This window comes from Lepidochelys kempii, chromosome 3 (genome assembly GCF_965140265.1).
Source record: "Lepidochelys kempii isolate rLepKem1 chromosome 3, rLepKem1.hap2, whole genome shotgun sequence".
In the NCBI taxonomy this organism is placed as follows: Eukaryota; Metazoa; Chordata; order Testudines; family Cheloniidae; genus Lepidochelys; species Lepidochelys kempii.
The window spans coordinates 12,014,200-12,038,718 of record NC_133258.1 but is presented as its reverse complement, the minus strand read 5'-3'; the positions used below and the strand labels follow the sequence as shown (position 1 = coordinate 12,038,718).

General features: G+C 44.0%; 1 protein-coding gene across 27 annotated transcripts in view; it reads right to left on the bottom strand.

Moving 5' to 3' along the window:
* PKHD1 (PKHD1 ciliary IPT domain containing fibrocystin/polyductin) overlaps positions 1–24,519 on the bottom strand; it is a 467,199-nt gene that overhangs the window by 84,223 nt on the left and 358,457 nt on the right. For 22 of the 27 annotated variants that reach the window (XR_012157892.1, XR_012157891.1, XR_012157890.1 and 19 more), the window contains 5 exons: positions 13,562–13,697; positions 12,428–12,515; positions 6,835–6,942; positions 3,061–3,219; positions 1,534–1,677 (listed from right to left, as the gene is read on the bottom strand). Coding sequence is in view for 20 of the 27 variants with exons in the window: in XM_073335719.1 (XP_073191820.1) it covers positions 1,534–1,677; positions 3,061–3,219; positions 6,835–6,942; positions 12,428–12,515; positions 13,562–13,697 (635 nt within the window). In the remaining 7 variants the exon portion in view is untranslated. Of the gene's footprint in view, positions 1–663; positions 1,065–1,533; positions 1,678–3,060; positions 3,220–5,312; positions 5,432–6,098; positions 6,548–6,834; positions 6,943–12,427; positions 12,516–13,561; positions 13,698–24,519 lie in introns of those variants that run through there. The other 5 variants (XM_073335721.1, XR_012157895.1, XR_012157896.1 and 2 more) reach the window with 5 other exon arrangements.

Below are 24,519 nucleotides of genomic sequence, written 5' to 3'. Positions count from 1 at the left end.
TCCTGCACTTAGGACGGAAGAACCCAATGCACAGCTACAGACTAGGGACCGAATGGCTAGGCAGCAGTTCTGCGGAAAAGGACCTAGGGGTGACAGTGGACGAGAAGCTGGATATGAGTCAGCAGTGTGCCCTTGTTGCCAAGAAGGCCAATGGCATTTTGGGATGTATAAGTAGGGGCATAGCGAGCAGATCGAGGGACGTGATCGTTCCCCTCTATTCGACATTGGTGAGGCCTCATCTGGAGTACTGTGTCCAGTTTTGGGCCCCACACTTCAAGAAGGATGTGGATAAATTGGAGAGAGTCCAGCGAAGGGCAACAAAAATGATTAGGGGACTGGAACACATGAGTTATGAGGAGAGGCTGAGGGAGCTGGGATTGTTTAGCCTGCAGAAGAGAAGAATGAGGGGGGATTTGATAGCTGCTTTCAACTACCTGAAAGGGGGTTCCAAAGAGGATGGCTCTAGACTGTTCTCAATGGTAGCAGATGACAGAACGAGGAGTAATGGTCTCAAGTTGCAGTGGGGGAGGTTTAGATTGGATATTAGGAAAAACTTTTTCACTAAGAGGGTGGTGAAACACTGGAATGCGTTACCTAGGGAGGTGGTAGAATCTCCTTCCTTAGAGGTTTTTAAGGTCAGGCTTGACAAAGCCCTGGCTGGGATGATTTAACTGGGAATTGGTCCTGCTTTGAGCAGGGGGTTGGACTAGATGACCTTCTGGGGTCCCTTCCAACCCTGATATTCTATGATTCTAAGCTTTCATGAGCTACAGTAGCTCATGAAAGCTTATGCTCAAATAAATTGGTTAGTCTCTAAGGTGCCACAAGTACCCCTTTTCTTTTTGTAAACATACTATGGTGATGGGAGTCATCAAAGTACCAAGATAGAAGGAACCCCAAAATGTCATTGTTACAGTTACCATTTTGCCAAGAGTCTCACTTCAAAAGTGACCCCTTGCAATTGATTTTCTGGAACACGGTGCCCATCAGGACTATCTGTTGCCAATATAGGCTGATTCTGTCACTCACATGTCAGTTTTGCCAATAACATAAACAGGTATGATCTGAAAACACATGCAACACACTGTTTGAGCAAATGAAGCATTTTAACATGGCCTTTTTTCTGACTATAACCATATTTAAGCAATATTTTCTCTTCAATTTTGGAAGAGAAGCTTGGAAACTGAGGATTTAAAAAAAACAAAACAAATATCTTGGCCTCATTGAAATCAGTAGCAAAAACTGACATTGGGTGAAATCCTGACACCGTTCAATTCATAAATTCTATAGACATTTAAAAATTGAACCACACATTTACTCTCCTGTACATTTTTCAGTTCAGAGAGAGAATTCATTTGTAGTAATCAGCTCTATTAATGGAGCAAGTGATTCATCTATCTATCTAGACCAGATCCTTAACTGGCAAAATTACAACTTCAATCTACACAAGCTCATAGCTTGTAAGGTGCGTGAAGATCTTTTTGGTTGAAAGGGGCTTTAGAAATGTGAGTCATTCTCATTCTGCAGGCTCACCTCCTTCCATCCCAGCAGTGTCTCTTTTGTTCTCTTCCCGGGCATGGTGCAGATCGGCACGAGTTGAATGCTGCTGTGGCGGGATCTGGGAGGATTTCATATTGCTCTTTGCTTGTGGTACCTTAGCCTGTTCAATCTTTGTTTCTGTATTGAAATAAACAGTTACATTATTCTCAGTCCATCCAGGGCTCAGAGCCAGACACAGTATTACTTTAAGAAACAATCTATTGCTGGTGAATTGGCATCTAATCTTGTGTGCGTTCTCTCTGCCCAAAAGGGGGAGGCTTATTTTATGATTACACTTCATTGCATTTTACCTCTAGGGATCACATTTCTTCACTTCAGCAAAACTCTGCCTTCAGATCCTCACAGTATACACTGGGCATCATTAGAAACTTAGGCTGGTCACAGCCAAGGCTACTACACAGTGCAACTCAGGAGTGAGGCATTCAACCATTTTTGTGCTTCCCCATTCCTGAGCTATTTGCATACTGGAATAGTTCCCCAGCATAGGTTAGCACACTTTGAAGGCCGCTCTAAATTATGCCATCTGACTATGAGAGCATCTGGGGACTGCTGGCATTCAGAAAAGTCCTCCTGGCCATGCTCTGTTTCTCTCCAGCCATTCCTCTTACACTGGCAACTCTCCACCCGAGGATATTTCTGCTCTGGGGCACTCCTCCTGAAGCTATGCCAGTTTTAGGGCCACAAGGTAGAAAGCATCCTTACGTTACAACCTGGGCCTTTATATTTGCCACATCACAGTGAGTTGCTTCATTATTTCCTATTATAAATACAGGGAAATACAGGGGCCAAGATTAAAAAAAATAGGAGCCTAAAATTAGGTTTCTAAATCCTGATTTAGACACCTAGGTAAGTGGCCTGGAATTTCAAAGGTGCTGAGCTCCCACTGACTTCAGTACCACTACACCAGTACAAGGGAGAGGAGAATATGGCCTGATCTGATTTTTAAAATTGCACAGTTTGGATAAAAAGAAAGCTGCAACATGCAATTAAGCTGTGGAGTGCTTTGCTTGGATGTCCTGTGCTTACGGCACTGGGCTAAGATTCAGGAGACCTGTGTTCAATTCCTGGCTATGCTCCCTGCATGACATCTTGGAAATACGACTTTCCAAAGTGCTCAGCAGTTCCCCCTGAAAACAGTGTTGACAATATTGGCACCGTTGAAAACCTGGCTATTACTCTCTGTGTGCCTCAGCTGCCCATCTGGAGAGCAGAGATAATAATGCTTCCTTTGTCAGTGATTGTCAACTCTTTGGGGCAAAGACTAGCTGTCTTATTACGTGTATGCACAGTGTCTAGCACAATGAGACCACGATTTCTGCTGGAGTCAGTTGAGTTCCATTGAGTCAGGCCCAATGTGTACAAGAGATATGACCAATGTCAATACCACCAGCCCAGCCTGCCTTACCATTGTTACGGAACTCTTTAAGGGTTACTCTTTAGACACCAGTGAAATGGAAGAGACTCTGCAGATGGAGAGCTCTCCTGGGGATTCCCACTTACTGCTACTTTGGCTTTTCTTGGACCAGCAGAATAAAAGAAGACCCAGAACTAGCACCGAAGCCACTGAGCCCAACACAGCAGTAAGGACCGTGATGGATTTCTCTCCCATGGGGATAGGGAAGATGGTAAATGGCTGGGACTCGACAGTGAAGTCAGCACCTGAGAGAGGAAAATGTCAGATTATTACAACACGTGTTTTATAGCCAGAACACCTGGTTATGGCCACTAACACAGGAACTGATGTCTGAAAATACATTCATGAAAGGGCCTAAATCACAGCCCAATGAAGTCAATGGGAGTTTTTCCATTGACTTCCACAGGCCCAAACAGAACGTGTAACCAAACCTTTCTTGAACTGACAAAGCTGCTAGACTAAAGGCATGAACTATTGCTATCGGTTCCCGCCCAGCTGACGGAGTGCCGATCATCGGAAATTTGAAATTGTTCTCGGATATCAGACTTAAAGCCATGATCCAGCAAAAGGCACTTTGAGAATGTCTTCAACAGAACTATTCACATTCTTAAAGTTGAGCACGTGCTCTGCCAGACTGGGCCTAAAGTGCTGTCAACCTTCTCCACAGTGTTGATTAAAACGTTATAAACAAGCAGTAGGACTATCATTACTATTACTAGTGCAACTATTAACTGTCACATTTTGTACACAATGTATGTAACACACTTTGTTCAAACATACCATATCATTCTATAAGCTGATTAGGAACCACTTCACCCACCACTTAAATGCAGCATTCCTTTGGAATGTACAATGACGCGGCACAAGAATATGAAACAGAATGTGAAGATCACTTTACCCAGTGTATTTCATTACACATATTGAATCTATTTCCCCATGTTAAGTATCCTCACACCTTCTTGTCAACTGTCTAAGTGGGCCATCTTAATTATCACTACGAAAGTTTTTTTCTCCTGCTGATCATAGCTCATCTTAACTAATTAGCCTCTTACTCCACCTTTTCATGTTCTCTGTATATCTATCTATCTTCTTGCTATATGTTCCATTCTATACATCTGATGAAGTGGGCTGTAGCCCACGAAAGCTTATGCTCAAATAAATTTGTTAGTCTCTAAGGTGCCACAAGAACTCCTGTTTTTTATCCAGTTGAAACTACACAAGCAAAACTGGGTGGGCAGAATGCAATCTCTTGGCTGAAATTTAGCCAGATCACCTGGGCCAACAAACAACCCCCTGTTATAACCTGATTTTGTCATCAATCCCAAATCTGCAACTCTATTGACTTTAATGGAGATTTATTTAATGTACTTGTCTGAGTTGTATTTTCAATACAAATGTCTAAGAAGCTTATTTTCTGATTTACTTAAAAAACACACACACACAAACATTGGCAGGTGGGGACTTGAAGGCAGGTGTAGTACCTGAAACTACTTTTATTTGAACTTGACTAGATTTCAGCTTGCCCTTGTCCCTTTAAACAAACTCAGGCTTCATCGGAACAATGTGGCAAGCAAATTGCAACTGACCAGAAGTGGCCTACAGACGTTTACACATAGGGACTTTTAGCAACAGTGGATCAAGGTTTCTCAAGGTACATCTACACTACAATTAAAAACTCATGGCTGGTCCATGCCAGTTGACTCAGGCTCACGGGGCTGAGGCTAAGGGGCTGCTTAATTGTGATGTAGCTATTCGGCCCAGGGTCTAGGCCGCTGCAAAGTGGGAGGCTCTTAGAGCTTGGGCTGCAGCCTGAGCCTGGATGTCTACACCACAATTAAACAGCCCGTTAGCCTCAGCCCCATGAGCCTGAGTCATCGGGCAGGGGCCAGCCATGGATGATTGAAGTATAGACATCTAGGACTCAAATGAAACCAGAATTTAAGGGCTGGATCCAACTCCTTTTTATTGAAGTCAATAGTAAGATTCTCATGGACTTAAAAGGGAGTTGGATCAAGCTCATATAGACCCATATCACTACAGGGAATGATACCCAGAAGCAAATAGCAAGCTTATGCAACACTGGGTATGTCTGCTCAGCAATCACAGAGGTGACTGCAGTGGCTGGCATACTCATGCTAGCTTTAATCTAGTTAGCATGGCTAAATGTAACAGTGAAGACACAGTGGGGCAGGCTTCAGCATGGGCTGTACAAGCATCTGGGGATATACTTGCATTGCCAGCTGCACTGAAGCCATACGGCTACACCTTCACTGCTATTTTAGCTCTGCTAGTTAGATTAAAGCTAATGCATGTATGCTAGCCTGTGCCATGATCGCACCTCTGATTGCAGTGCAGACATACTCGCCCGTGGAAATAATCTGCTCTCTCCAACCAATGCCACTATTCAGTTGGGGCCTCCACATTCAGCACCAGCTGCATCTTCAAGGATCGCCCCATCTAGGAATCCAAAAGGGAGGTCAGAGGGCATGAATAATTATGGCAGGCAGCGCATGCAAAACTAATGACACAATTTGATCCCAAGTGCCTGGGAAATTTTGTTTTTTGTTAGTTTATCATAGATGCCAAGAAAGCATATGCTATAAATGTCCAGCATGCGGTACCCTCTCCAACAGGGTTCCCACTTGAGAATGCTGAAGGAGATTTAAAACGCAGAATTATCTATGTTACTCAGAGTGTATTTTTTATGATGCATGTTAAAAATGTACAGTATTCTGATTTAAATTAGTCAAAGATCATGCAAAATGAAACAGCTTTTCATGCTGCTGTCTGAAAAGATCTCTCAGCACAGTCCTTATTAGCTAAAAGTGTAACAAAAGGGATCCAGGTTTGACCTTCATTCAATGGGAAGATCTTCTAACTTCACTGCAGTAGCTTTTGCAGTGAATTTGCAACATATAACACTTCCACTTTATGGTCCAGAGCCTGTTGGGAGCTGAGTTCCTCCTGATGCCAGTGGGAGTGCAGGCAGTGGGAGCTGAGGGTCCTCAGGAACTTGCAGGAATGTACCCCATAGCAGAGCACAAATGCTCACAGTTTAAGGGGACATAGGTGAGTATTTTATGCACCACAATTTAGTCTTTCTAAACCTGGGGCCATTACACACCTGAGATGTTTAGACACTAATTTGTGATTTCTTAACATTTCAGTGAAATATTCCAGGCTGCCATAGAGCTGGATTAAGGCAATTCAAGGTCCTGGCCACACCATCACATGGGCTCCCCATGGTTCTGCCTCTACACCATGGCCTGAGACCCTCTGAGCAGAAACTCTTCCCTCAGGACCAACCAGGGTGCAACTGCTTCAGTGGGCGGACGGGGCCATCTGCACTCTCCTCTTCCTGCCACGAACACTGAGTCCTCTGCTAGATGGTGCTGGCAAGCCCCCTGCCCTGCAGAAGGGTGGGTCTTGGAGTTAACACTGCACCGAGAGGGATGGGGCAGTTCAGAGCTCTTGTTTCAGGCTCTCTGCAATCTCAGACAGACAACACTGTGTTGGCTTCACTCAAGTCAGGTTTCCAAGCTTTTCTTCACAACCATCACGACAAGAGACTTACTTTAAAAAAAAAAAAAAGAAGGCTCAGATTCTGATATAATCACATGACTCCAGATTGTGGGGTCCTAGGCCCAGACTTGTAGGGCATAAGCCTGAATCAGGCCTTTGACTGCCAGTCTCGCTCCCTGACTGTTGTGTTCCAGTACATTGGGAGGTGAAACCAGTGCTTTGAGATATGCATACACATCGATCTCATTCCTTTCTGTGTTGCCTCTGATATGCTTTTAAAGACTTTTCCATGACTAAGGTAAAGCAAGAACAATGTGGAGATATATAATGGTCCTTACCTGGAGGTGAAATAACAGTGAAAATGAGGTACCAGTTTGAGCCTGAATTGGAGATTGCCAGGTTTGTAAAGCTAGCCCGTCCATCTTGAACCTCTACTCTGGTGTGCCCTGAACAACAATACACAAGGACACTGGGAGTTAACAACCTTCTGCTGAACATCACCAAAAGCAAGCTCCTAGGTTGCAAAGAAAACTCTACAGGCCAGATCTTCAACTTTTGCAAATCTGCACAGCTTCTACAACTTTAAGAGCGCTACCCCAATATACACTAGCTGAGGGGGTGGCATCATGATCTCTGACACAAGTAAGAGACGCACATTGTTAAATTCAGAACCAGGTCCGACCTGCCCCAGAGTTCAGAGCAGACCAGGTCTAGGGTTATGGCTTAGCTCGCTATAGAGATAGGGCCTACCTATGAAGCTCCATTTCAGGGAGACAGGAAGTATGGGCCATTGATTAAGGTGTTAGGCTGGGGCCAGGGAGACCTGAATTCAATGTCCTGCATTACTATAGACTTCCTGTGTGACCTTGGAAAAGTCACTTAGTTCCCCATCTATAAAATGGGGACAACAGCACTGCCCTACTTTGCAAGAGTGGTGTAAGAATAAATCCACTGAAGACAGTGAAGTACTACGGTAGTGGGGGACAGGTAAGTACCTTAGACAGATCCAGAACCTCATTTTCCCAGAACTGGGGGCTGCGTGTATGCAATGATTTGGTTTGATCCAGCTCTAGTGTTAACATATCCGAATCTGAGAAGAATGATGCCACAGGCAATGGAGCTCTTAGGGGATTTTTAGTGGGATGTTGATTGTTATCCAAGCCAAAGAGACAGACTCCAAGAAGCAGCAGCAGTTTATTGTTTTAACCCCTTTCCTGCTTCAGCCTCTCAGCTGTACCTGACATATGGGGAAGCTCTATAGGTCTGTTATGCCCTACCTGCGGGGTAAGTGAGTGGTATACAACTTTGAATTAAGGAGGGGATTTCTGATGTGCAAAAAACAACCGCGTAAGCTAATTCATTACAGCCAGACAGCTGCAACAACCACTGGGGCAGAACATTCCTTCCATTTTCTGCAGTACATTTTGGCCAGAAAACTAATTGTGCATAACTAGTGTAGCATGGAAGAGAGCCCCTTGCACACAGGCTATTAAACAGTCATCAGATGGCAGTGGCTTTTGATTATTCCAAGTGCTGCCTTCCTTTCAGAAGCCTTGGAATGACTCAGGCCATGAAGTTTCAATGGGATGGTTGTCATATGATCAAACAAACAAGTGGATCTGTCTCAGCTAGAAACTTGTAAGACAAAAAGTCGCTGTGAAATGATTTAAGACTAAATCATTGATTCTCCTGAGGCCTTCCACCTTGTGTTGTTATTTACACCTATGCAATATGGGTGTGCATTCTGACCCAGTAAGGTTTTACACCCAAATTTGCATTCACTATGATTTCTATCTCAGCAGGGTGATTTAAAAGATAGCCTGTTGCAGTATCAAGGGTATCTTCATTTATTTTCTGAGCCTTTGAGTACCAGCCAAATCTTGGGCTTTGTGGAATTCTGGCCAAATCTTGAGCTTCATGCAGGCTCATGGAATGAAAGTGGCAAAGTTCTCAAAGTTTGACAAACTTTCTAAATATTGACAGGTTTCAGAGGAACAGCCGTGTTAGTCTGTATTCGCAAAAAGAAAAGGAGTACTTGTGGCACCTTAGAGACTAACCAATTTATTTGAGCATGAGCTTTCGTGAGCTACAGAGCTGTAGCTCACGAAAGCTCATGCTCAAATAAATTGGTTAGTCTCTAAGGTGCCACAAGTACTCCTTTTCTTTTTTCTAAATATTGACAGGTTTCAGAGTAACAGCCGTGTGAGTCTGTATTCGCAAAAAGAAAAGGAGTAGAGACTAAGAGACTAAGGTGCCACAAGTACTCCTTTTCTTTTTTCTAAATATTGATTCAGGTGAGGGTTAGAAATCAGAATGTCCTTAGGATGCTGGACTCAAACCAGAGATCACAAATAAAAACTCCCTTACTTGCTGAAAGCCTATATGCCATAAGTGCTTTCTTTATGAAACAAGTGCATTATAGCTGTGATAACTTTATATAACCATAAGACAACACAATATACCAGGTGAAGGTGCCTTGTTTGTCTACTTCTGGTAATTTTACTACTCTGGGGATGGGGACAGATCTTTACAACCATCTCTTGGACTCATCTTCAACAGGAAAGTTCATGCACACCACAAATTGACAGTACTGTTAAAGGGATGCAGGAAGGTTTTAAATTATGGGCCGGCTTAGGATACCCTTTCTCCTACTTAGTCATTCATACTTCACAACACAAGTAGCCCAGCGGACTTCAATGGAACTATTCATGGTACAAAGTACTATTCAGTATGAACAAGGGATTCATAGTCTGGGCTTCAGCTAGTAAGAATCCTAATTCTAGTAATATACACTTGTCAAGTATCAGGGGTCTCAGCCTTAAGCATTTCAGGTACATAATGCAGGCAAAACCCAGTACCAGCGCTGCCCACCTCACTTAACAGGACTTCTTTGAGAAGCCAATGCCCAGCAGCAAAGAGATTATTGAAATGGTACAATCACTGGTCAGAAGATAAACTTGGCAAGGGTTGTTGAACAGTGAGGGTCCGATCCAGCCCAGGGAAGCTGCAGAATGTTGGGTGCGGAAAGAGAAAATGAAAAGCACTGGGAGTGCTGGGCAACTGCATGGCAGCCCAGCGACTGCTGCCTAGTAATCTTGGACAAGTCACTTCCCCTCTGAGTGGCTGTTTCCCCTGCTACCCACTGTCTGTCCTGTTCACTTAGATTGCCGGCTTTTTGCAGAAAGAACTGTCTCGTCATCTCTGTATATGCAGCACCTAGCACCAGGATCGGCAACTTTGGCACATGGCCCGTCAGGAAAATCAGCTGGCGGGCCAGGACGGTTTGTTTACCTGCAGCGTCTGCAGGTTTGGCTGACTGCAGATCCCACTGGCTGCGGTTCGCCGTTCCAGGCCAATGGAGGCCGTGGGAAGAGGCGCGGGTCGAGGGATGTGCTGGCCGCCGCTTCCCGCAGCCCCCATTGGCCTGGAATGGTGAACCATGGGCAGTGGGAGCTGCGACTGGCCGAACCTGCGGATGCTGCAGGAAAACAAACCGTCCTGGCCCACCAGTGGATTTCCCTGATGGGCCACGTGCCAAAGGTTGCTGATCCCTGACTTAGCACAATGGAACCCAGATCTCAGCTGAGGATTCTAGCTGACACTGTAATATAAATGCTAATAATTAGTAACTTAGTCAGTGAATAGTCCCAATGATTTCAATAAGAATCTAGACCTTAACCTAGCAGTATGGATTTCCCCCATTGCCAGTGTCCGTTCTGGCTCTTCTGTTTATCTAGGTATTTATACGGCCCTCATGACCACACTATCTGCCTTGACTACCTATAGTGGTTTTGACTCTACTATTTAGCTCACTGTAACACCAGTTTTATAGAGGATCCTTTCAGCTGCATTCTAATGTTTTACAATTGCTATTCTGAGTCTACGATGAAGCCTTGAGTACTGTACTGTACTTCTCAACACAGACTATCTCAGCTTTTGGGCACATATGCTTCAAATCTCAGATTATTTTATTTATATATATATATATGAGTCTTCACAAAGATCTCTCAGGCAAGCTGGTATTTAACGCAGAAGCAAGCTAATTTGGAGCTAAACTACTTTACATGAGGCAGTTTGACTGCTGTCAGATGAAGCAGGCTCAATGCACTAGACAGATCCATTTCGATTAAATGCTACTTTCATATGCTTCAAAAGACGAGCGCAATAAGGACGTTTGTCAAAGGAAAAACTGCAGCAAACTATTACATGCAGAACATCTGTACAGCACAATTCATTCTTTGCTGGAGTTTATTGACTATTAATTTGATGCATGTATCTTTTAAAGAATGTAAAGTGCATTTCTTTTCGGTGACTATTCTTTTTTTGAGTCTTTTACTTCCATTTGTTTTTAATTTCTCTCTTTTTTTCCCCTTCACGATTTTTTTCGTTTCGAGTTGCAAAATGGGGAGGGAAAAAAGGTTGTTCTTTCCAAATGAACAGCAGATTTTTATAAAGCTTATTCAAAAGTCACGTGAAACAGAGAAGTGTGACACAGGGGATCTGAGGATTTCACTTCTAGGCTATTGGTTTCAATCCAGCCTAGATCGGTAGTGACTGAACCTTGTCATCATTTGGCGGTTGTTCTGTGGACACCTGACAAAACCAACCCCACAACTGACACTGTGGATCATATCCTCAGCTGCTGTAAACAGCCATAACAACTTTGATTTCCATGAAGCTAAGCCAAAGCGAGGAAATGGCCAGGCTTTTGACAATCTCAGCAGGTAGGCCAAGAAATTAATAGATTCATAGATTTTTTTTAAGGCCCAAATGGATCCTTGTGATCATCAGTTACCATTTTTGTACATAGCACAGGCCACTGAATTTCACCCAGTGATCCTAGCATCTAGCCCAATAACTGGTGGTTGAACTAGATCCTGGAAACTGCCTGCCCCTTACACTTTCCTGGAAATGGTCTTGGCAAGTCGAAGTTCAGGCACATTCAACCTGATTGTAAACCCAAAAGCTTCCCATGGTAAGAACCCTGACTTTTCAGCAGGGACATTGCTTGTTTGCCTTTTGAATTTGAGCTGGAAAAAGACGGTTTCAGCCAAGCTGAACAGAAAAGTCAAAATGTTTCGTTTTAACCAGACTACATTTTTTTTAAACTTTTCCATTTGCTGAAATTTTGTGAAAAATTTCATTTTTGACTCAACAGAAATTATTTTCTTTTCATTTTTCAGAATTGCCAGAGATCCAAAAAAAATCCATTTGCCCAGCTCTATTTTGAACCTCGCTCAGTTCAGGCAGTGAAGTTAGCATGGTCAATTTTATGCTGTGTTTATAAGCAGCTTCTGTTTCATGGTTTCATGCACCACACTGTGATGTCTGGGTTTCCAGCTCAGCACAGTACTTACGCTGGGGCCTAAATGTAAGCATGTAAGTGAGCCTTAATAAGCCCAGAGTGAATATTCACTTAAAGTTAAACATGTGCTTACGTATTTTGCTAAATCAGGGCCAGAAGGGGAATGTTTAAATCTCCCACTAAAACTTTTTCTCATTGGAATATACTACATTCAAAACAAAAACAGGTAGATATTTCTATTCATTTTAGGTCAAATACTCTGCTGGTATAAAATTGATGTCGCTCCATTGACTTTAATAGAGCTATGCCAACTAACACCAGCCTAGCTCTGGGCTATATGGATTTATAATTTTCCATCCGTTCTCTTTTTTCCCCAGGACCTATATTTTGGGTCTTCTCTACTGGACAGTGTTTCTAAGTTGACAGGGCATGGAAACACATTCTAAAGCTGTTTTTCTCCTAATACCCATGTGAGCAGCCCATCACACTTCTTCAAATCCAGCCTTCTCTTTTTAGCTCAATGATGAGCCTTAAACCTGATTCTTTCTTCAAAAGAACCTCCTCAAATTGTAGCCATCACTTCTAGTGGAGGCTTCCACCACAGCATATCCAAAACATATCCAAACCTTTCAACACAGCCTCTGAAGAGCCCTTGAGACAGGCTGTCATGACCCATGGCTCTGAGGGCAGACCTAATGTCTCAACTCTCCGACCCTGCGAAGAAGAAAAGAAAGGAATAAAAGGTTTGTTCAGTTTTTTCTGCAGAAAAATGGGAATCATTTTATTTCTAAGGCAACTTTCATCTATTAATCCCTAGCAGCAAGAACAGCATGTATTTACATAGTATGTGTTACAAATTGCATCGTACAAAGTATTGTATTTACTACAGATGAGCCTAAACCTAGAGTTGCCAACTCTCACTGCTTTATTGTGAGTCTTGCATTATTTGGTGCTTCTCACAAAGCCTCAGTTTCTAAATGAATGTGATTAGAAGAAAATCTCAGCTTTAATTTTTTAAAAAAGGACATTTTTAGCTTTCCTGGTTACAGGGAAAAACTCAAAAATGTGAACCCTAAAGAGTATGACACCATAAGACAAATAAAAAGGACCCCAAAATATTGTTTTTTAAAATGTCATGATTTTAAATCTAAGCTCGTGATTTTGGGGAGCCCAATTCATGATTTTTGAATGCCTGGGGATAGCAATGCTGTAAACCACGGAGTCCAGTTCTGGATCCAGACACAAACTTCCCCAAAACCTGTTTGGATTTGATATCACAGTTCAGGACACACCTGATCTGCAACGTTCATACCCAGGTCTATGTAGATATTTGCCTACGATTTTCCCAAGTAGGGTAAAGGGGACTGATTCATAATAGAAGCGAAATGCAAAGTAGCAACAGGAAAATAGGGAGATGTGGGATTCCAGTTAACCCCAACATACAGTTCAGTGTTGCCAACTCTAGTGATTTCATCATGAGGCCCACAATATTTCATGTTTTTCTTTATGCCTCAGCTTCAGGGGTCAAGAGATTGCATGCGAATCTCAGCTTCAAAAAAGGAAATTTTTAGTCCTCATAGTTGAGAAGAAAGGCTTGAAAACATCACCTGCCTATACCCCAAAGAAAAAGAACCCAACATTTATTATTAAAAAATAAATCCTGTATTTCTAAGCCAATCTGATGAGTTTCGAATGCGTGGGGTTGACAATACTGCCCGCAAGTAATAGAATCATACCCCTGTAGGGAGGCAAATCACTACCTGCTTATCCAAAAAAATAATTTGTGGCTGAACAGGAAGCTCCTTCTCCATTTCTCCATCAGAGGGCTGTACCAGGACAGAGATATTATAGGGCCTCACATACAGGCAACCTCCAGGAGGTAGACTGCTTCCGTTTCTTCCTCATGCAAAGCAACATGGAAAAAAATCACCATATTATTAAGGATGATTTTAAAATACCTGATTCCAACCCCCGAGGCAATTCCCTAGATACCCCTTCTAACTAGATATTGCTCTCCATTCGCAGAACTTCATGCTGTTTTCAGTCCAGGTGGAATGCTCAGTGTTTCATACCAATTTGAATTAACATTGCTAATAAGATTTAATAAGACACTGTCAAGTTCCCAGTAAGTTTCTTTAATATTACAGTAGGACTTTGAGACTCCATGTGAGACCAGGGCCTCATTGTGCAAGGTACTGCACATACCCATCGTAAGAAACTATCCCTACCCCAAAGAGATTACAATATAAACAAAGGATTCCCAATTTATCATCCTTAGTTTACAGATGGGGAACTGAGGTACACAAAGATTAGTAGATTTGTCCTAGGTTCGCACAGAATTGTGCAACTGAGGTAGGAATCAAACCCATAAGGCACTCAACTGCGATTCAGGAGCCCTGAGTTCTGTTCCCAGTTCTACCACAGGCCTGCTGGGGGACCTTAGGCAAGTAACGTCACATCTCTGGGCCTCTGCTTTACCTAGCAGTAAAATGGGGCTACTGATGCTGACCTCCTTTATAAAGTGCGTTGAGATGTAGGACTGAAAAGCTCTATACATTATCTCCTGAGTCCCAGTCCACTGCCTTAACCATAAGACCATCCTTCCTGCACATTCAAAAACATGGACTCTACAAAAATCATCCTGACTGGCAAGGAGCATTCATAGAATCATAGAATATCAGGGTTGGAAGGGACCTCTGGAGGTCATCTAGTCCAACCCCCTGCTCAAAGCAGGGCCAATCCCCAACTAAATCATTCCACTGAGTATCCCTGAGGTCTTCTAAAAACAGACACTCGCCTTCTCCAGCACAAGGACAATATGTAAGGCTGCAGATCTGTATTGCACTCCTTTATTCAGAGACAGGGTGGATTAGGTAAGATCTTTTATTGGACCAACTTCTGTTGGTGACAGAGACAAGCTTTCTAGCCTAGACAAAGTTCTTCTGTGTAAGCTTGTCTCTGTCACCAACATGTCTAATAAAAGATCTTTCCTCACCCACCCTCTCTCTTTTATATCCTGGGTCCAACACGGCTGCAACTAAACTGTACATTCCTTTCTCCAGTGATTTTGTGCTTCTGTCACTTGTATCACGGTATTTTAATGTGCAGAGATACACAGACACCACTTTAAAAAGCCATTGCTATTCCAAGAGTGAAATTTAAATTCAAACATCCTGAGAGAAGGCTTTTGCAGTTGAATAAAGAAACAACACTTTATTCTGAGCCCATATCATTTCATTCCCTTCTCAGTACTTCATGTCATTTAGCATCTTCTTTTTACATACATATATACCTCTAATCTACCATTGCAGTGAAGGGAGGCGACTGGGGGGTTGACATTGTCTTGCAATGAAACTAGGAAAGCTATTCATTCAGCTCTCTAGTGTTTGCTTAAAAGTGGTTACAAACAAAAGATTTATTGAGGACCAATTCGCTTTGGTTTAACTCAGTTTCTTCAGACTGTTTCTTTGCATTACAAAGCAGAGCTCCCCTGGGCAAACTGCATTGCAGCTTAATGCAAAGATTGGGCCAAGCCACAAAGCTACTAATAGTGGCCAAAGTTTTCAGGGGCAGTGGCAAGTGGTAGTCTAATGCATCGGGCCTCAGAGACCTGGGTGCTATTCTTGGCACTGACCTGATGTATAATCTTGGGCAAATCATCCTCTGTGCCTCCATTTCCCTTTCAACACTTTATCAGTTTATCTTGGAAGTTCTGTGTGGCAGGGACCATCTCTAACCATTTTATATACAGTGCCTTGCACAATAGGGTCCCGATTTCAGTTGGGGCACTACTATAATGTTCATAATTATGATATTCGTGGCTCAAATTGAGACACTTCACAGGGGAGGGATTTTCAGAGAGTGGGTGTCCGTCACGTTCTGAAAACCAGGCCCCTTTAATAAGCCCCCAAGTTGGGTAGCCAGCAATTGACAAGCTACTCGTAAACACCAGTGACTTTTAGAACTTGGTGAGAGGCAGGGTGGTGTCTAGGGGACAGCATACTGGCTGGGGAGTCAGGACAAGTAATGACAAAGCTTTTATAGTTTCAAGGAACAGCCTCCTAAAACGTAGTGTTGGGAGCAGCCATTGACACTTCCTGATGGCAGTAACACTCCTTCTGTGGATTCATTATTAGGAAAAAATCACCCATAGCTTTTTTTAAAAAAAAAAAAATATGGGTGGGTGATTAGGACCCAAACAACCCAGCAGAGATTGACATTTATGTGCTGTGTACTCAACCCTGATTCTTGCTGGGCTGGGGCCCTGAGTATGTGGCACAATGAATTTACATTCCTGCAAGGGATGTCTAGGACAGAGGGACAGCAGCCTGCTGCTCTCCTGATGATTTGTGCCAGAAGGAAAATAGGCTTGTCAGCCATTCCTCTGCATCCCTTCCTCACAGCTAGCCTGCTGCTCCATACAAACTCCAACCGGTGGTGGAGTGGGCAAAGCTGCCTCTCCCAGTCTGATCAGTGCTGAGGGAAGAGCATGTTTTCCTGTCACAGGTGCTGGCAGGGAAGCCCAGTGCTGGCAGGGAAGTGGGCTGGGTTGGCATTCCCTGCTGACAAGGATTAACAGGAAAGCAGGTTAACCTGTCAGTCTCCTGAAGATCTCTATGGGGTGCATGGGCAAGATGGCTCTGCCCATGAAGTCCTGGCCAGTGGAGAAGCCCATGCCAGCTTCTGAAACATATTACTCCACAGGGAGTGGTAGCACAGAACATACTGAGGCCTGTCGGAGAGCAGATGTCTCTTACGCAGAAACAGGGAACTTAAGTGTGGCAGAAGGAAACTGGAATAAGCGGGGCACGTAGAAGGATGCATCATAAGAACTGAAGCGGTAAAGGGAGAAATTGGACTGCGCTGACAGAAGGAAATTAAGATGTTCTCGTAGTCACTGATCCTGCACCATTGAAGTCAATGAGTTGGCAATTGACTTCAAGGGGGGAAAGGTTCAGACCCGCAGACCTGATCCAAAGCAGATTGAAATCAATGGGCATTTTTCAATTGACTACAGTGGGCTTTGGATCAGGCCCAGGGGTAGGGAAGACAGGACGGGAAATTAAGAAGCATTCAGAAGTAACAGAAGAGAAGGGGAAGCATTTGAGAGATCAGTGATATGTGGGGTGCAGTACATGTAGAATCCTAGTGTTTTCTGTTGGGAGTGAAACAACCGCAGGTGTGGGGAAAGGACATGGATGGGGAAGGAGGTGCATAATTCGGGTTGCCAATTTTGGTTGGAGGTATTCCTGGAGGTCTAATCATATGACATAATCTTTAATTAAAGATTAATCTTTAATTCCTGGAAGCTCCAAGACAATCCTGGAGGGTTGGCAACCCTATGCATAACAAAGGCAGGAGGAGACATGCAGACTACTGATTACCCCTGATTCAGAGTCACATAATATGGCTCTTATCATTCAGCAACAATGATGGGACAGTGGGCGCGTGGGCTCTCAGAGAAGCCTGGGGACAGGATAGGACCCCTCCCTAGTACACAGGTGCAGCCAATCAAGACTATGACAAAACAACCTTCCTAGATATACACACACACACACAGAGCACAAAGCTGAAGAAAGAAATTCAGCTTGGAAGCAGGCTTCAGCTTTAGGTTTCTTTGGTTTTGTTGGCAGCAAAACAAAAGAGGTCTTTAAAAATAACATCAATAATGTCCTTTTATAAAGGCTGGGCAGTTGATTGAAGTGTGGTGTCGTGGTCAGAACGTGACCCTGGGAGCCAGGCGTTCTGATTTGCCTCCCTCTTTGACACAGGGCAAGTCACTTAGGCCAGACTTCTAAAACTTGGGCCCCTCAATCCATACCCTAATTCTGCAGGGAGCATGTGCTGACAGTGAGCTATGAAAGAAGCCATGTGTCCCATGCCCTGGAGGTTAGAGTCTGTGAAGGCAGGGAGCTAAGCAGAGGAGATCTAATAGTTCAGGGGACTAAAGAGGAGGGGCAAGATGATAGTGTGAATTGGAATAATAAACAAGTGACTCCGTTAGCCTTTCTGAACCAAACTGGACTAAAAGAGGCAACTCCAATGACGAATTGGTTTGGGTTTCTCTATTTCGAAAGCAATGGAAACCTTCTGTTACAAACTGGGCATGTGGGGCAATCCAGTGTATGAGAAAGGATTGGATAAGCGAGACAGATTCAAGAACATGGATTAACTTGTGGTTCCCAGTCTTTTCAGGCAATTTATTTTTCTACAAATAAATCAAAAATAGCACCTAAAGACCCCAACTAACATCTGTGCCCTATCGTGCTGGGTGTTGTACATACACATTGTCAGAGACAATCCAAGCCTATGATCTAAACAGATGAAGGAAGTATATTATCCCTGTTTTACAACTAGAGCAAGGTCGCATATTTAAGAAGCCTGTTTCAGAGCCAGTGGTTGACCCCAGATCTCTCAAATCCCAGACCATAAGGCCAGCCTTCCCCTCTTGTCCAAGTGTTCCCAGTTGACTATCATGAGGCCCCAGCTGACCTGAGGACTGGAAGAGCGCAGCTCCCCATCACAGGAGAACATCTGCAAACCTGAGTGGTAAGCCGACAGCAGCAGTGCAGCAGGACTCAGCAGAGTGGAGTTAGCAGCTTTTCAGCGCCACGTGTTCTGCGGCAAGAGTGCTGCTTTTCTTTAAACAGGCACTCCGTGTTATTCAAGGGCATGCACCCTGCAGAGCAGGTAGGAGCTGAATGTTCCAAAACTATAGGGCGGGGAGTTTAGAGCACCAGTAACAAACATCCTGAAAGCTCCCTGGTCACATCCATTATTAACTGGGAACCAACGGAAGTACCCCTATTCATCATGCCGCCGACTAGCAGCTAGGAACTAAGTCAAGCTTCTTCCCTAACACACTCCTTAAGTTTACTGTTGGAGAAACATCTTTTATTAAATGTAAACAGCACCACGCCGAAGGTCGGAGTCTTGGTGGTGCAGCGTATCCCAAGGTAATACCACTTTAAGCTCCATATAAACTCTTAAACAGTTTCTATCCTAAAACCAGACCGTAGGTGGTACAGTTTTTTACGATATGTTATAATAGTGCAATAAATCTGTTAGCTTAAAATCGAATCTCCGTGGCCTTTTAGAGAAATCATCATTAAATGCAAGGCCCTGTTAATGATGCCATCCCAGTGAAATTGTTTAATCTGCTAGGGGGGTGAAAGGTCACCAAATGAATTTTTTATAATACATCAACTTGACACGCAATAGGGAAAACTGTAATAGATAAAAGCAAAGGAAAAGGGCACTGTCTTCTTCTGATAGGTCAATAGCAGCCAAGAGAGTCACTCATCCACTTTTCCTTCACTACTGTGCTCCTTTTCCATTTAATATGGACACCCAATTAATACCTCAGCACCATAGACAACCTCATTTTAGGTGAATTATAGCAATTTCTTCCCCCTTCTCCGAAATGAAAGTGATCACAATACATCATAGCATTGTGCGAATTAACGTTAATTGATTTGAGTTACCAAGCACTGATGGGCCACTTCTATAATCTGGGCCTTATTGGGAGCTGGAAGGGATGGAGGGAAGATTAGATTGCACCGTCCGTTGCTTTGACGACGGCAGTCACCTGACGGCTTGTTAGACAGTTGTAAGGTTCTATTGCAGGCCCCAGTGGGGTCGTCAGTAAACTGGAGTGATGTCCAAACATCATTACACGCTGCTCCAATATTAAAGCAAAGGGATTAGCACCTTATTGCAAGCAACCTGGATTTGTCATTGTGCTGTCGTTATCCAATTTCCAGCTGATAATGTGACTGTGGCCTGCGGGCGTGAAGTCCTACAGCCAAACTAGGGTATACAGAAAAGGAACCCAAGTCCCCAGCACCCAAAAACATTTAACCCCTAACTCGCCAGCTTTCTACAAACAAGGCATGTGGAAAAAAATTAATGGTACATTAAGCAACACTCAGAACAAAGTGAAATGGGGAAGCTACAATATTGAGGGCCTGGTTCTTCCCTCACTCACACCGATTTGACTAGTCTCACTCCATGGAAGTGAATGGTTCAGCATGGGAGCAACTCCAATGTAGAGGAGGAGAAAATCAGCCCCTCCGAGCTGAGGCTGTCACGGTGCCACCACTTAGCTCAGCTGTACGCACGTGGGGACTGTAGCACATGGAGATCATTGTACAAGTTGCCATGAGAATCAACAATGACACTCCCTTCCTTTCCAGAAGCTATGTCTCCCACTCATTGTTAAGGGGAAACCTGGTCTGTGAGCAGCTTATGTAAAATAGGTGATAGTAGGAGACAGATCTCTTTTCAAATACCATAGAAAAGTGACACATGGTTTTAATCACCTGTGGTTTAATCCCTGAGCACGAGTGGCATTCATAACTCCTAAAGGAGTTGCTTCTTGCTTCTCAGGATCAGGCCCATTCATTTTAAAATGGGAGTTAGTAACAGACAACCCCCCCCCCCACACACACACACACACTTGAGGAGCTGTACTGGTGTCATCAACTATCAGAGTGCAGCTTGATTGATCATATCTCCCCAATGGAGTCAGAACCCCAGTTTTTCCCATACAGATCGGTCTGGTGTTATATGTGAGATGGAATTGACCCTCCCTCTCCTAGCTCCTTCCCATCCACTCCACCCCTCCCCCTTACCTTCTCCTCCTCCTCTGCTTGCTCTGCTGCTACCCCTTCTGGTCCATCTCTCTTATTCCCTTCTCTCCCTTTCTTTCCCCTTCCCACCCTTGCCCTAGCAGCTGATCTGGAATCAGCTGGCTCTTGGAGAGCTATTGCCTTAGCAGCTGCTGTTTCAGCAGCAGTTGCAGCCGGGGTACGACTTTAATTCTCATCCCCTGACTCTTGTAATTCACAGGTGTCACCCTGGAGTGTGATCAGTGCATTTCCATAGCTGCCAGGCATGGTATGACACTCTGAGTAAGGACGGCTTTTTAGATAGGTTTACTATGTACAGTAGATATTAAACAGAGGGTAGCTTCAAATAAGGCTCAGTCTGAGGATGGCTCAGGGGATTGGTAATGGGTAAAAGACTCTTTAACTCCTAAGTCACTGGAATGAATCCGGGAATAGTGGGACAGAAAACTACAGAATAAAGACAAGTTTCAGAGTAACAGCCGTGTTAGTCTGTATTCACAAAAAGAAAAGGAGTACTTGTGGCACCTTAGAGACTAACCAATTTATTTGAGCATGAGCTTTCGTGAGCTACAGCTCACTTCATCGGATGCATACCATGGAAACTGCAGCAGACTTTATATATACACAGAGAATATGAAACAATACCTCCTCCCACCCCACTGTCCTGCTGGTAATAGCTTATCATTATGCAAGGTAGCCTGTGTCCTCTTGTTTTTTCCTACCCCCGCCCCAGATGTTCTGGTTTAACTTGGATTTAAACTTGGAGAGTGGTCAGTTTGGATGAGCTATTACCAGCAGGAGAGCGAGTTTGTGTGTGTATGGGGGTGGGGGGGATGTGAGAAAACCTGGATTTGTGCAGGAAATAGCCCAACTTGATTGTCATGCACATTGTGTAAAGAGTTGTCACTTTGGATGGGCTATCACCAGCAGGAGAGTGAATGTGTGTGGGGGGGTGGAGGGTGAGAAAACCTGGATTTGTGCTGGAAATGGCCCACCTGATGATCACTTTAGATAAGCTATTACCAGCAGGACAGTGGGGTGGGAGGAGGTATTGTTTCATATTCTCTGTGTATATATAAAGTCTGCTGCAGTTTCCACGGTATACATCCGCTGAAGTGAGCTGTAGCTCACGAAAGCTTATGCTCAAATAAATTGGTTAGTCGCTAAGGTGCCACAAGTACTCCTTTTCTTTTTACAGAATAAAGATAATGGGACCTCAAGAAGGCAGACTTAAGCAAACTCAGACCATGGGAAGCAAGTCTAGGGGAAAAAACAAGTTCAGGAGAGTTTGTAGTGTTTTAAAGAGACATTATTAAGGGCACAAGAGCAACCTATGCCAATGCATAGAAAGATAGGAAGTATGGTAAGAAACCCATAAGGGCTTAAGAACTTCAACAACCTGAAGCTCAAAAATGAGTCAGATGAAAAGTGGGAACTAGGTCAAATGATGAAGGATGAATAAAAAACAAAAACCAAAAAAATAAACCCCACAAGCACGTAGGGACAAAATTAGAAAGGCCTAGGCACAAAATGAGATTAAACCAGCAAGGGACATAAAGGGTACCAAGAAAACAGCAATGAAACAGTCTGAGCCCAGTGAGCAAGAGTCAGTTAGCATAGCCCAGCCATGGGTTTTTCTTTGCTGTGTAGACAAACCCTTAGTGAACTCATGGAGAACAGAAGAGATCCCAGAGGACTGGACAAGGGCAAGCATAGCACCTATCCGTACAAAGGAGAATAAGAACAACCCATGGAATTACAGACCAGTCAAATTAACTTTGGTACCCAGAAAGATAATGGAGCAAATAATCAAATAATCAATTTGTAAGCACCTAAAAGATAATAAGGAACAGTCAACATGGATTTGTCAAGAACAAATCATGTCAAACCAACCTAAGATCCTTCTTTGACCGGGTAACAAGCTTTGTGGATAGGGGAGAAGCAATAGCCATGATATATCTCAACTTTAGTAAGATGTTGTGTCACATGACCTTCTCATAAGCCAACTAGAGAAATATAGCCTAGATCAGGGGTCTCAAATACACGACCCATGGCGATATTTCCTGCAGCATGCCAAGCTCCCCCTCCCCCTCCCCCCAGAGTTATTTCCTGCCGGCCACCAAGCTCCCCTCCCCACCACTCTCCCTCCCCGCAGTGCACTGCGTCCCCACTCCTCTGCCTACCTTCAGGCACTTAGCGCTTTCCAGGAGGGAGGGGCGGGGAATTGGGGAAGGGGTTGGAATAGGGATAGGGAGGTGGCGGAGTTGGGGCGGGGACTTTGGGGAAGGGGTTGGAATGCGGGCAGGGAAGGGGTGGGAAGAGGCAGAGCAGGGGTGGGGGCTCATGGAAGGGGTGGAGTGGGGGCAGGGCTGGGGGGTGTCAGTGATGCGGCCCTCGGGCCAAAGTACTAGTCCTCATGTGGCCCTCCTGGTAATTCGAGTTTAAGATCCCTGGCCTAGATTAACTTACCAGAAGGTGGGTGAAAAAGGGGTTGGAAAACCGTCCCCAGAAGGTAGTTATCAATGCTTCACAGTCAAACTGGAAGGGCATATTGCAGGGGTCGGCAACCTTCAGCACACAGCCAGTCAGGGGAATCCACTGGCGGGCCACAAGACATTTTGTTTACGTTGACTGTTCGCAGGCACGGCCCCTCGCAGCTCCCAGTGGCCACAGGTCACCATTCCTGCAGCTCCCATTGGCTTCCCGAAGGTCCCATTGGCTGGGAATGGTGAATCACAGCCATTGGGAGTTGCAGGGGGCCATGCCTGCGGACAGTTAACGCAAACAAAATGTCTCACAGCCTGCCAGCGGATTATCCTGATGGGCTGCGTGGCGAAGGTTGCCAACCCCTGACATTTTGAGTGGGGGCCCGCAGGGGATTGTCATGGGTCTGGTTCTTTTCAATATCTTCAGATATGATCAGAGTAGTGGCATAAAGAGTACACTTACAAACACTGTGGAAGATACCACACTGGGAGGGGTTGCAAACACTTTGGAGGACAGGATTAGAATTTAAAATGATCTGGACAAACTGGAAAAATAGGATGAAATTCAGAAAGGGCAAATGCAAAGTACTCCACTTAGGAAGGAATAATCAATTACACAAATACAAAATGGGAAATAACTGCCTAGAAAGGAGTACTGCAGAAAAGAATCTGGGGGTTATAGTGGATCACAAACTATGAGTCAACAATTATAACAGTGATCACAAACTATGAGTCAACAATTATAATCCTGTCACAAAAAAGGTGAACATAATTCTGGGACATGATAGCAGGAATACTGTCGGCAAGACATAAGAAGTAATTTTTCTAACTCTACTCATCACTGATAAGGTCTGAACTGGAGCACTGTGTCCATTTCTGGGCACCGCACTTCAGGCAAGATGTGGACACACTGGAGAAAATTCAAATAAGTGCAACGAAAATGATTAAACATGACCTAGAAGGAAATTTTTTTTTTAAAATGGGGTTGTTTAGTCTGGAGAGAGAAGACTGAGAGGGAACATGATAATCTTTAAGTACTTTAAAAGCTGTTATAAAGAGGAGAGTGATAAATTGTTCTTCTTATCCACATGAACAGGACAAAAAGTACTGGGCTTAAATCACAGCAAGGGAGATTTGGGTTAGACATCAGGAAAAACATCCCAACTGTAAGGGGAGTTGAGCACTAGAACAAATTACCTTGGGAGATTGTGGAATCTCCTCATTGGAGGTTTTTAAGAACAGGGTAGACAAACACCTATCGGGGATTATCTAGATCGAGATAATACTTAGTCCTGTCCCAGTGCAGGGGACTGGATTATATGACCTATTGAGGTCCCTTCCAGTCCTACATTTCTATTATTCTGATTCTAGCCCAGGTTAGCAGCGGCCAGCAATTGTTGTCATCTGATGGCTATTCTGTGATGATATGAAACTGAGTCAATGTTTTATAGACGGTGTTTTACACAGAAGTTTGGAAACTTAGAAGAAAAGTATGTTTTCCTTCAAGGAACAAAGGCCCAGATCCTGAAAAGTATTTAGGTGACCCAATAATATCAGTGGAAGTTAGGCACCTAAATACCCTGGAAGCCCTGGTCTAAAGTA